Here is a 13,350-nt window from a genome sequence, read left to right on the forward strand (position 1 = left end):
GGCTCAAGTCTTCCTAGTCACTTTTACACTGAGCAGTAAAAATATGGTCATCCAAAGTCAATTGAACCGAACTGAGTGTACACTTTAAATACTTTACTTACCCAGTGTAAAAGAGTGACAAAAGTGGGCCATTTCTCCAGCAAAAATCATTATTTGCAATTTACTTCCACATTCGACCAGCTGTAACCGTTTGAATTTCGTAATTGGAAGAACCAACTTGCAGCATAATGTTTACCTATTCTTTTCGCGCATTTGATGAAGCCAGATATTCACATCATCTTAAACACTTAACGTGGACTGCGCTGCTATCGAAAGCTAAGGTACAGAAAATTCTTTGTGATCAACTCTCAGTGAACATGGGCGCCAGGCGAATGTTTGGAACACGTGAGTTAGTTTGGCCCCGTGACTAAAGTGTACGCGAGCTCACGCGAGCTACTCGCACTCACGCGAGTATGATTACTCCGACAGGCGTTTACAAAAAACAAGAAAGGAGACAAATCGCCAAACTAATACTCTCCGAAATTTGAATACAGTAATTTATTATCAGGTGATTTGAAATAGATCTACATTCGGGAACACTTAGCAGAAGAACTCTAATTTTTCGTGGCACAGGCCGATGTTTCGTCTCTTTGAAGCATGGAAACCAGTTGGCGGCGCAAGGGTTACTGGGAGAATCAAAATGGCGAAGACCAATGTGGCTGGAATCGATATAATATATCAATTTCTAGTATTTCGTTGTGAAAATGTCGTTCTGAGCATTTGTAATGTGTCAGGTGGAAAATAGTTAAAGCTTGGAAGGTGTATTTCCTGCGGGTCTGATCAACCGTGGTAAAAACCTTCTAAAAAGATTCGATTCACTGTATAAACTGCCAGGGTCATCAAAGTTTTCTGCTCGCATGGACCCTGGCAAGTAGTTGGTAAAATGTGACAGGAAGTTTTCTTACGAAGGACCTTAGCACGCGGTACTCATTATGGTATTGGAATATTTTGTCTGACTGAGGCAGGAGAGCAAAAATCGATTGGGTCCCTGAAAAGGACTGAGCAACTTTGGAAAGCCATGCCATTTGCCGAACTCCCATGCCAAAATTGACAGAGGAGATGCCAAACATATCGCAGATAAGTCTACCAAGATAACCATTTTTATAATTTGGAAAGCATTGTAAAATAAATGCATGTAAGAAAGCTAAATTAATTTTAATTTCCTTGTTGTTGGAATAATTTATGGAAATATACAAACATTTCAAATTAAATCAAGATATCTTAAATTTAAAATTTTTGTCTCTGTGAATATATTTTTATTTGTTTTGTTTGATTTGTTTGTTGTGATATCTTCACTAATATTCACGCTATCTTGCTGGTGTTTATTATTATTATTATTCTTATAGTAGTAACTGTTCAGTGTTGTGGTAATTCTTTCTTTAACAGTATTTTTTTAATGGTTTGAAATCTGGCCCGGTTTGTTCGAAAGCCGGTTAGCGCTAACCCAGGTAACATATTTTTTTGTGTGTGCAGAGATATATCTTTCACTGCTCATGGTTGTGTAGTACGTTTTAAGATGAATCAAACCTAAAACTGAAAGACAAACAACATAAACAGAAAACTGGACCGAGAAGTTACAAAAATGAAAGTTATCAAAATTCTCTCTTATCCTGGGTTAGTTTAATCAGGCTTTAAACTACCTGGCCCCGGATATTTGCGACTGTGGTGACTTAATTATGTATCAGTATTGGTACAATAAAGCGGTTTTCAATTGAGTGTAGTAAAACCAAAACCAAACCAATTACTTACCAATAAGACTACTCAGTAATTGGTTTATTGCGAGAGATATATGGAGAGCCTGTTGCTAAGTTTAAATTTATATCACTCGAGTGAAATAAAGTCTCCTCAAGTCGCCTAAAATCGCCTTAAGTCACCTAAAATCGCCTTAAATCGCCTAAAGTCGCAATGTTTTTTCTGCCAATTTTGCTTAAGTCGCCTAAAGTCGCCTTAACTGAATCGCCCAAAGTCGCCTTAAGTTATGGCGACTTAAGGTCCCAGAGTAGACCTAGAATAAAATCACTCAGAATGTAAAAAAATACTCCATTCTTCTCTTTTATCCATTGACCGAAATTTAGAATAAGGGAATTAACAAAAACAATTACAATAAGCTCTTAGAACACTGCGTTTGTACTGTTTTTATTTTCAATGTTTTACATTTTTACCTCCATAAACAGCTGCAGGATCTCACTGATTTAACCGGCTGTAAAGTCTTTTAAACAAGGACTCCTGTGAAGGCGTTTCTCATTTTTTCATCTGTGCTTGCCTTCACACTCGCAGGATTATCTTTACTCTTTAGTGCAAATAGCAACAGCCCCATGTTACAAATGCTTACAAAGTTATTGAAGCTCAATGACCTTCCAAACAATTTCAGTACAAAATAAGTAACTCAGATTACCTTAATTACATTCTCTTTTACCCGATTAGTCCTTTTATTAAATCCATTTTGAAATCACTGGTGATCCTTGCAATCTGATTGGCTCTCAATGGTGCGATTTATTCACAAATCGCACTATTTTTTGCTCTAAATCGCATCCTTTTCTCAGCCAATGAGAATGGGACAGTAAAACAAAACAACACATCAGATTTCAAGATCAGTTTAAAGTAATCAATAAAATTTCAGGAAAATGAAAGGCAAAAAGCCATTGTGTGGAGAATTTTACAACTACTATTGCCAAAACTTTGTTGTTATTGTAGTTTTTTCTAAAAAAAATTGACGAATTTAATTAATTACAGTTTCTGAATGACGATTATGAGCTCCTTCAGGCTGAAGACCTACTTTAATGGAAGTTTCCAACTCTCAGTGTCCATTTTGACGAATATTTTGGTGATTTTTCTTCAACATCTGCTCAAGATCCGTATGACAACGAGTCCAGTAAAACATAAACAAACGAAAACCACACAACAACAAATTCAGAGCCATCTCAAGAAGGTAGATGTTTCCAGGTTTTCGGTAGTTTCAAACGAAGCAACAAAACAGCTCGACTCTGTCGCTGTGAATAAATATAGCCAAAATACGCCACACTGCACAAAATAGTGAATGAAAGAACGTCTTACGAAGCCGGTGCCAGTCCCGCCATCTTGGAAATATCTTAAAAACAAATGGCACCGCAAGAGCTTGACAAGGTCCTGAGTATTGAATCCTACGCCGAGGTCACAAAAAGAAACGGAGATGATAACGAGCTGGACTCCCTTAAAATCATGCCATTGAACGGTATTTAAAAGAAAAAAACGTACTATCCCCTGGGCATCGTGCACTCGAGGGAGTTTCACAACTCAAAAGAAATCGATCGCAGAATTACACAGGATATGCACCATTAAATTCCTTCTCCAAGGAAAATGAAAAGTCTCAGCCTCAACAACAGAAGAAGGGAAGGCCTTCCATAATTGATTCAGAAGACGAGAATTGAACTTTTACACCTCAAGTAGACTATTTTCGTTCTGACTTCAGAACTGCTTGCTTCTTTGTCATGCTCGAATGAGTTTCGGTCACATGACATCGTTTTGCATACTAAATGAGACGTAAAGGCGTTTCCGGTTCCGCTTTTTTTAACAAACCGGCTACTAGAACAATACACCAAAAATCTAAAATTTAAGGCGATAAAATTGTGCGATTTCAAAATGGATCTAATAAAGTGGCAATTGAACTTCGTGTCGTGCAATTTTGGTCTGAAATCATACTTGTGATTTCAAACCGAACTTGCGCTGCGCGCTCGTTCGATTTTGAAATCACGCGTATGATTTCAGACCAAATTGCACTCCACTCAGTTCAATTACCATTATTTATCTGCGCGGTATAACTGCACCTGCCAAACCAAATCGCTTACTTTACCAGCAGTTCTATCCGTTGGCGTTGGTCAGAAAGCCAAGGACAATATGACTTTAAAAGAAACTAAGTCATGTCAATCGCCAGATGTGGATCTGTCTGGGAGGCAAATGTCGAGAAAAAAATCTTCCCTTTGCATTTGTTATCTCCCAGATATTTTCAGATAGAAGACAGATATTTATCGAAATCAACTTTTTTTTAATTATTTTAATTCATCAGATACCCAAGATGACGAGATTTTAAAAAGGCGTAATGGCACTTAAGACACACTTTGACCTCTTTGCCATCACAATGTCTCCCGAACTAAGAACTGCATTAACATTTAGCTGAATGTCCATGAGAGTTTTATCATACCGATGTTTTAGTCTTCGGCTGATGAGCAGTTAAGTTGACGTAAAAACGTAGAAATGAAGACTTTTTAGTGAGCGCAAGTTTAAGAATTTTTTCTACTTTTTTGCAGATGTGTTGATGTTTTTTGAAGAAAATTGTTTTCAGAATAATACTGTACTCATTAACCGGAGTCGCGATTGACTGAAATTAATATACCTTCGTTGCTCTTCTTGGCTGTGAGCAGATCACCTGAATCAACAAAGCATCAGTTAAAATGAAGTAGCACTCTTTTGCGTGCATATGGACCGAGAAGCAGTCCAGATCCAGAAACACGAGAAAAAATTAATGAGTCCACAGCCCAGCCATCATAACTCAACGATTGAGGTGGCTTCCTCCATAAGCCTGGTGGATTTTTGGAGGTCCCCTCGCCCTATCGAAAATTTCTTTTTATTGTATTTCTAACCACCTGAAACGGGTTTCTTGTGTTAAATTTTATCATGAAAAATAAACCGTGGTAAACCCCTCTTTTATTGTATTAAAAAGCTTTACTACAATGTGAAATATTCTGATACTACAGCAATAATGGCAAGGCTTTGCGTTCGCTTCGACCCTTATCCAAGAAAAAGACTTGGAAAACCGTTTAAATTTTCGTTAAAATACTTTTAACTCTGAACACTGCAAGCTATTTCTTTAAGATTAACTTCAAAATTACAAAAAAATTCTTAGAATGAGTTCTTTTCCTTAAGTTCGCACGAGAATTCACATTACAATAGTGTCTATCATTTAAACTAATGTGTCCATCTTAGGATTTTACTTCTGCCACAAATGGATCAAATGCGGAGTCTTCTACTTGCATCCGCATTCTTTAACGACCATGTCATCAAACTTCTTTTGGACGACCTTGTTATTTTTATCAAAAAGGAGAACTGTTATCGGCTCCAGTTTGGTTGGGACACAGCATGCCTCGTCATCAATTTCAAGGCCTGTCTTTTTCTGTAGCAAGGCCATGAGAGCCGAGCGATTGGGAAACTTTCTTCGCTGTGTTGAGGAACATTTGCCTTTGCACTGATTGATATAGAAGCCCGGAGGTGCGATGATGTCCTCAGACAGGCCAAGTATTTTGAAGTATACGTACAAGCGAACCTTTTGGCACGTATCATTTTCATGTTCAGTCTTCTCGGCTGCAGAACTGTATGCCCACGGTGCCTCTAATGTCTTTGGATCAGGAGACTCTGATATCGTCTTTTTCGCTTCCAAGGACGGAGGTTCTCCTCTGATCTTTACTTGTTCTTTTTCGATGGCACATGAAGTCATCAGGAGGAGCTGGGAGGCGAAGAGCGACAGAAACAGATACAGCATCGTCATGATGTTCACGACAAGTTTCGGTAGTGACGACTGGGTCCTTCGTTCGAAAATCACAACTGAACTACTTCAAAGACAACCAAGGTTCCTTTATATGGCAAGGACTCTTTGTTGGCCGTAACCAATGAATAGGATCTGTCTATCTCTCTTTTTCAGTGTTCGTGTTACTTTCTAAAAGCTTTTGAGTACTAAACTAATACTTCATCTGTTACATGATATCGCAATGGTATTTGGCTAAGGGGATATAAAAAACTATTCTTGAGATTTCCTCCCTTCATTGGAAATTGAAGGCCAAAAATAAGTGATGCACTGAAATTTTATGCACTTGACGAAACAAGCTCTCAACTTTTATTTTCATTTGTGACATTTGTCTTCTGTGCAGTCTTGACATGAGTATTGAGCATTAACCGCTGAAGGAAAAAGACATCTTGAGCTTTGCGACTCGTATCTTCCCCTTGTGCAGAGGATATCGATGAACCGCTAAGTTTGGATTGATCTTCCTGGCCCCTAGCAGAGATGATTACGGAGCTCCGGACTTCCGACCCTTTGAATTGGTCTGTTAATAAATATTTTCACGTTTCGGTTTATTAGCAGCTTACACCTTTTCTCCAAATCAAAAACTAATGATATACTGCACGTAGCTGTATAGCTGTATTTTTCCCGAGAAACGTTATTAATCAAAATCATTTAAAGGAGGATTTTACGTCCTTGATATTGAATTGATGGTTAACACTCCGATAATTATATGTATGAACAGATACTTAGCTATCTAAATCTTGAAAAGCAAGAGCAATACTCCTGTTTCGTTGTAATTTTCAAAGCAGCTGTTTCGAGAAAGGTTGTCGAATGAAAGCGTCAAGCCTACGGGTCAAGACCGAATGGTAATCTGACTATTTATTGGAATTTTGAACATCGGTGCCGGAGAAATCTACAAATTTTTATTTTCGCGCGTGAAATAATAGCAAGGATTTATTAGATATTAAAACTCATAAGACCGTTTTTCTTAGGGGAGCAGCATGTTTTTCCAGAACAGAAAAACTGAATCTTTCTTTTTAATTTTATCGACCGCCGATTACTTTTAAGGAATCCCAGTATCCTATATCCTTTATTCACGAATTTCTACGTTTGTGCATTCCTGGATAGTTGAGAAATCAGAGAGAGCCCCAGAGCAACTGTTTTGGCAACGGACTGAAGCGTGCTACCCAAGGGCTCGTACTGAGATAACTTCGATGATCTCTCTTGTGTGTAACACGCAAAACCTCGCATTTGTCAGCATGAAATCGAAGCTGCCAGTTTTCCCTCATTTGCTGAAGAGTGTCAAGGTCACGTTGAAAGTCTCTCCCATCCACTTCGTGGTAAATAAACCTGTAAATCTGGCTATCATCCGCGAACAAGTGCGTACAAACATCAACACCAGTTGTAATATCATTTATATAATCAAGGAACTTAAACTGGGTCTAGTACACTGCCTTGGGGAACACCAAAGGTGACTATCGTCCTAGAAGAAAATGTCCGCGAAGAAACACTCTTTGCTTTCTACTGATGAGAAAGTCAACACGCCAGTTAAGGACGACTCCGCCAATCCCGTACTCCTTTAGTTGCAGTTTCACTAACAAACGTTGGCGAGGAGCTGAGTCGAATGCTTTCGTAAAGTGTAATAAAATAACGTCAGCTTTACGTGAGTAGTTTCCTGCCCTGGCCCAAAAATGAAAATTATCAAGTAATTGGGACAAACATGAACGTTCTTTTATGAAACCAAATTTCTCATTTAGTAATGTGAGGTGATCAGTCCAAAAATTTATAATAGAGTTTCACAAACTCTTCTCGTAGATTTTACCCACAATTTCCATTTGGTATTTTAAAGCACAATCGCATTAGCCACTCGTTGACCGCTGACCTGGTCGTCACAATTTCTTGAAGTCTTTTAAAGTAAAGGCTGCGCCATCATGTAGTTCTGAATGTCCACTAAGGTTTATATTACCAATGTCTTTCACATAATGTAGGAAAGAATAGCTTGTATAAACAGTGGTTTAACGTTACGTGGAAACCAGCAAATGCCGTAACGTCACGAATCTCTCTCTTTTTCATCTTTTTACCTAAGCGCGGCAAAAGCGTTTTTTTTTTTTTTCCCAGAGACTACATAGACAACTTCTTCAATCAACACCAACCTGAGAATTTCCCATTCACTTTATAATTAGATAATTTAAATTTCGCTTGAAGTTTTGAAGGAAAGGTCCGCAAAATAAGTCTGTACATTAACAGGACCCAGCCGACGAATCATTATCGCTCTTCTTGTTTGCGCTGTTTATCTAACCACATATGGCCTACTGACAGAGGATGAGATATTGCCCAAATACTGTTTTACGTGTTTATGGACGAGAGGAAGTCGAGATCCAGAAACACGCATAAAGTCCAAAATCCAGTTATCTAGCCTCAACAAATTATGGCCAATGAGGGATCTATTTTATACGTTTACGGCATAAAGAACTCGTTTTTACGAAAAACGGCTCTCTAAAACCTGGACGAAGAACTGCAAACAGTGTGTGTGAGAAACAAAACATGTCCCTATTGGGCCAAAAATTCTGCAAGCTTACTGCTGCCCTCACCTCATAGGTTATCTCTCACGGTTAGTTTTAAAATATACAAAGACCACCAATAATAGCTAAAAGTAGGGGGTTTGCTAAGAATAGGCCGAATCCAAGTTATACGGGGCGATAAATGTCAAACTTTTCACATCTCCAAAACAGAGTCCTGAGTATAGACAAATCGTTACAAGTTCCTAATTTCAAAAATGCTAATGCAATTTTTCCGATATCTAGAAGGTACACTCAAAAATAGCTTCCTTGGAGCAAATTAAGTTTTGGAATGGCATGACAATGAACTTCGGAATTACATGACATGGGAATCATCTTTCTTTTTGAATGTAATGGCCATGTTTTCCAATCCAATAGAAACCACGCAGCTACCCTTTATAAACGAGGGCTTTGTTTGTGAGAATTTTTTACAAAGAAAATTGCTTTCTTGGCTTCTGTTTGTTGCCATAAATCATTGCTTAACACTCAGCACTAAATCCATTAGTAATTTTTAGCTCCCAGTTATATGTTTCTTACTTAACACTTTTCACCGCAAAACACCTCTCGCCGTGAACCCCTCTTTTAATTAAATTAAAAAACCTTACTTACATGTGAAATGTTGTGATACTACAGCAGCAATGGACTGAATCTTCATTCATTTCAGCCAAGCTATTTCAAACGTTGAATATCTAGTGGTTTTGAATAACATTTTACGAATCGATTCATGCAAATATTATTCACGCGAATTAGACTAAGTACTGTTCTTGAGCTTTCATTATAATGCTCTTTACTCTGTGTGAATTAAAAACAGAAACTAGTATGCCACTAAACCCTTACAAATTATTTGTTCCTTTTCAGCAAGGTAATTCTTAAAAATTACTTGCGACGAAAACGACTTAAAATGAACCGAGGTTACAAACAACACTACTACTACAAGTGTTCTCTTTCCCTTAAGATTCCACGAGATTTCTAATTACAGTGGTGTCTATTATTTAAATCATCAGGCCTATTTTTACTTTTTTACTTATGCTTCAAATGGCAGTGCCAGAACTTTTACTGACAACCACATTCTTCGACTACCATACCATCAATATTCCTCAAAACGACTTTGCTGTTCTTGTTCATGTAAAGAAGACTTATCGACCCCAGTTTGGTTGGGACACAGCATGCCTCGTCATCAATTTTAATCCCTGACTTTTTCTCTAGCAAAGCCATGAGAGGCGAGCGATTGGGAAACTTTTTCTGCTGTGTTGAGGAACATTTGCCTTTGCACTGATACGCTTTGAACCCGAGAGGTGAGACGATGTTTTCAGTCAAACCGAGTTCATTGAAGTCTACGTACAAGGCAACCCTTTGGCAGGTATCATCTGCATGCTCAGTGTTCTCTAGAGTACTCTTGCCATATGTCCATGGTGCCTCTGGTGTCTTTGGATCAGAGGACTCTGATATCGCCTTTTTCGCTTCCAAGGACGGAGGTTCTTCTCTGTTCTTTACTTGTTCTATTTTGATGGCGCATGAAGTCACCAGGAAGAGCTGGGAGGCGAAAAGCGACAGAAACAGATACAGCATCGTCATGATGTTCACGACAGGTTTCGATAGTGACGACTGAGTTCTTCGTTTGAAAATCACAACTAAACTACTTCAAAGACAAACAAGGTTCCTTTATATGGCACGCACTCTTTGTTGACCTGACCAATAGGATCTATCACTCTCTTTTTGTTCGTGTTGCTTTCTAAAAGCTTTTGAGAACTAAACTAATACTGTATCTGTTACATGATATCGCTATCGCATTTGGCTAAGGGGATAAAAATACTATTCTTGAAATTTCCTGCTACAGGGGAAGTTGAAGGCCAAAAGTTATGCACTCGACGAAACAAGGTTTCAACTCTTAGTTTTATTTGTGACATTTGTCTTCTGTACACTCTTGACATGAGTATTGAGCAGTAGCCGCTGAAGGCAAAAAAAGATGTCCTCGCTTTGTGACTCGTATGTTCTCTTTGCGTTCCTCTGCAGGGGATATCGAAGAGCCGCTGAATTAGTATTGAACTGATCTTCCTGGCCCCTAGCAGAGATGATTACGGCACTCCGGACTTCCGACCCTTTGAATAGGCCATTTTCGAGTTTCCTTGTGCCTCTGTTTTAATGAAAATAAGTTTGATTTGCATGAAAATGAAGCTATAGGCGGACTTCATTTTCATTTGAATGGTTTCGCACGAAGACTCGTCTTGATACAGAGGCAAAAGACAACTCGGGAATGGCAACGAGGCAACAAGGGCTAATTTGCAAGTAAACAAAAGAATACTAAAATGGCGGCCATTTTGGAATAAGGTGTATTGGCCTCTTACTAAATATTTTTACGTTTTGGTTAATTGCCAGCTTACACCTTTGGCTTCTCTCCAAATTGAAAATTAACGATATACTGCACGTAGCTGTATTTTTTCCGAGAAACGTTATTAATCAAAATCATTTAAATAATGATTCAACATGCTTCATATTGAACTGATGATTAATACCCGGATAATTATATGTTTGAACAGATACTTAGTTAACTAAATCTTAAAAGGTAGGGGTAAAACTTGTTTCCTTGTGATTTTGAATAGAGCTGTTTAGAGAAAGGTTGTCGGATGAAAGCGTCAAGCACTCGCGTCAAGACAGAATGGTAGCCTGGCTATTCATTTAAATTTTGCATATCGTTACAGAAGAAATCTACAAATTTTTATTTTTTTCACGTGAACTATTAGCAAGGATACATTAGATATTAAAACTCATAAGACCGTTTTTCTGAGGGGAGCAGCATGTTTTTTCAGAACAGACAGAAAAATCTTTCTTTTAATTTTATCGACCGCCGATTACTCTTAAGGAATCCCAGTATCCTATTGGCTTTATTCACAACTTTCTACTTTTGTACATTCCTGGATAGTCGAGAAATCAGTGACATCCCCAGAGAAACTGTTTTGGCAACGGACTGGAGCGTGCTTCCTAAGGGCTCGTACTAAGATGATCTCTCTTGTGTGTAACACGCAAAACCTCGCATTTCACAGGATGAAATCGAAGCTGCCAGGTTTTCGCTAATTTGCTGAAGGGTGTCACGCTCACACTGAGAGTCTCTCTCATCCACTTCGTGGTAAATAATCCTGTAAATCTGGTTATCATCCGCGAACAAGTGCGTGCAGGACTTAACAATAGTTGTAATATCATTTATATAATCAAGAAACTTAAATTGGGTCTACACACTGCCTTGGGGAACACCAGAGTGACTATCGACCCAGAAGAAAATGGCCGCGAAGAAACACTCTTTGCTTTTTACTGATGAGTAAGTCAACAAGCCAGTTAAGGACGACTCCGCCAATCCGGTATTCCTTCAGTAGCAAATTCCTGCAAATTCACTAACAAACGTTTGCGAGGAGCTGAGTCGAATGCTTTCGTAAAGTGTAATAAAATAACATCAGCTTTACGTGACTAGTTTCATTCTTTGGGACAAGAATGAAAATTATCAAGTAATTGGGACAAACAAGAACGCTCTTTTATGAAACCAAATGTCTTATTTATATATATGGGGTGATCAGTCCAAAAATTTACAAGAGACTTTCATAAATTCTTCTCGCAGATTTTACTCACACTTTTTATTTTCTCTTTTAAAGCGGAATCACACTAGATACTAGATACTTTTTCGTTTAGTCATTAGGGATTACGCCGTCTTTGAATAATTTGTTAACAAGAAACACAGGAGCACCGCCAGTGGGATAATGCAATATTTTAAGATTTTTAGTAGAATATCATTTCGGCTGTGGCTTTAATAGGCATTTAATTTGAGTAGATGCTTTTCAATCTCATTGGGAGCAACTGAAACCTGTGTAAGTTTTTCGGTCTCGACGACTTGCGGGAAATCAGGGAGACTTGTCGAGTCCTCTGATGTGAGCGATTTAAGGTTACCGTAAACCTTCGCGGGTGTCCTTAGCGAAAAAAAATATTACCGCGCTGTCTTAAAGACAACCACTACAAATTGTATATCAATGCAAAGGCTATAGAATGCTCTATTCGATAAAAATTGTTTTGCCTCAATTTTTTTTAATCATAAGGCGAGCGCGACCTAAAAGCGCGAAACGACCGACGTTCCATTGAGCGAATTTATCGGGTATCAAACTCGACCGCATCAGCAAAGCTACTGCATTATATCATTCACGAGGCATCAATCATCAAAACCGTGTGAGGGTTTGTCGATATTCCTATTGGTTGTTTTGGAAAATTTCTGTCAAGTTTGATGTCTAAAAATACAGCGACACGTTTTACGACGAAGGCCATTGCAGGAGATCAATTTTGAAAAACGCAAATCCCCCACACGGTTTTGATGATTCATGCCTCGTGAACGATATAATGCAGTAGCTTTGCTGATGCGGTCGAGTTTGATACCCGATAAATTCGCTCAATGGAACGTCGGTCGTTTCGCGCTTTTAGGTCGCGCTCGCCTTATGATTAAAAAAAATTGAGGCAAAACAATTTTTATCGAATAGAGCATTCTATAACCTTTGCATTGATATATAAGTTGTAGTGGTTGTCTTTAAGACAGCGCGGTAATATTTTTTTTCGCTAAGGACACCCGCGAAGGTTTACGGTAACCTTAAACTATCTGCAATGTCCTTATGACCAATCGTAGTATTCGTACACACTTAAACTGTCACAAGATCATTGGTGCTATTTTGGAGTAAACTCACACGATTCCAAAACAGCTTCTCACTTTTGATACTTAATTCATTAAGGTACTCCCAGCGCACTTGGTTGCGTTCTTTTTGGTTTTATTATTCAAAGTTCAGGATGCGTTCAAAGAGTGGCTGAGTTTGATGTCTTGGCTTTCTTTTAAACACTTTTCCTTTCTTTTTCCGGATCAACTTAGATACTTCTGGTGTTATAGTGGTTTTCAAATTTCTCGGCGACTTAGTGGTGATACAGGGGTTGGCATAAATTATAAAGTACAAAAGCATCTACGCTTTCTTCGCCGTACAATAGCATCTAAACTTTCGTCGCTCTTTTTAAAACGAGCGGAGATAAGTGGCCGCGAGACTCGAAATTCGCAACTTTTAAACATTCCTCTTTTTAAGACCTCCACCGAACAAAGGACTTTCTACTATCGAACAGTGCCATTATGGAATAGTTTAGAAAGAAGTCTCAACCTAAGCGAATCTCTGAATATTTTTAAACGAAGATTACGAGGTAAACTCTTACGTG

At 38.4% G+C, this 13,350-nt stretch overlaps 2 protein-coding genes across 2 annotated transcripts; both read right to left on the reverse strand.

Moving 5' to 3' along the window:
- Nucleotides 1-4,642: 4,642 nt before the first annotated feature.
- Nucleotides 4,643-5,676, reverse strand: LOC145501376 (derriere protein-like). Its single transcript, XM_081480866.1, has one exon. It carries the CDS (start codon nt 5,555-5,557, stop codon nt 5,039-5,041), a length of 519 nt encoding a protein of 172 aa, XP_081336992.1. The 5' UTR covers nt 5,558-5,676; the 3' UTR covers nt 4,643-5,038.
- Nucleotides 5,677-8,691: 3,015 nt separating this feature from the next.
- Nucleotides 8,692-10,469, reverse strand: LOC145500022 (protein decapentaplegic-like). The gene has a single exon (XM_081479530.1). The coding sequence runs from the start codon at nt 9,700-9,702 to the stop codon at nt 9,181-9,183; it is 522 nt and encodes a 173-aa protein (XP_081335656.1). The 5' UTR covers nt 9,703-10,469; the 3' UTR covers nt 8,692-9,180.
- Between the last annotated feature and the right edge of the window lie 2,881 nt (nt 10,470-13,350).

This window comes from Orbicella franksi, chromosome 10 (genome assembly GCF_964199315.1).
Source record: "Orbicella franksi chromosome 10, jaOrbFran1.1, whole genome shotgun sequence".
NCBI lineage: Eukaryota > Metazoa > Cnidaria > Anthozoa > Scleractinia > Merulinidae > Orbicella > Orbicella franksi.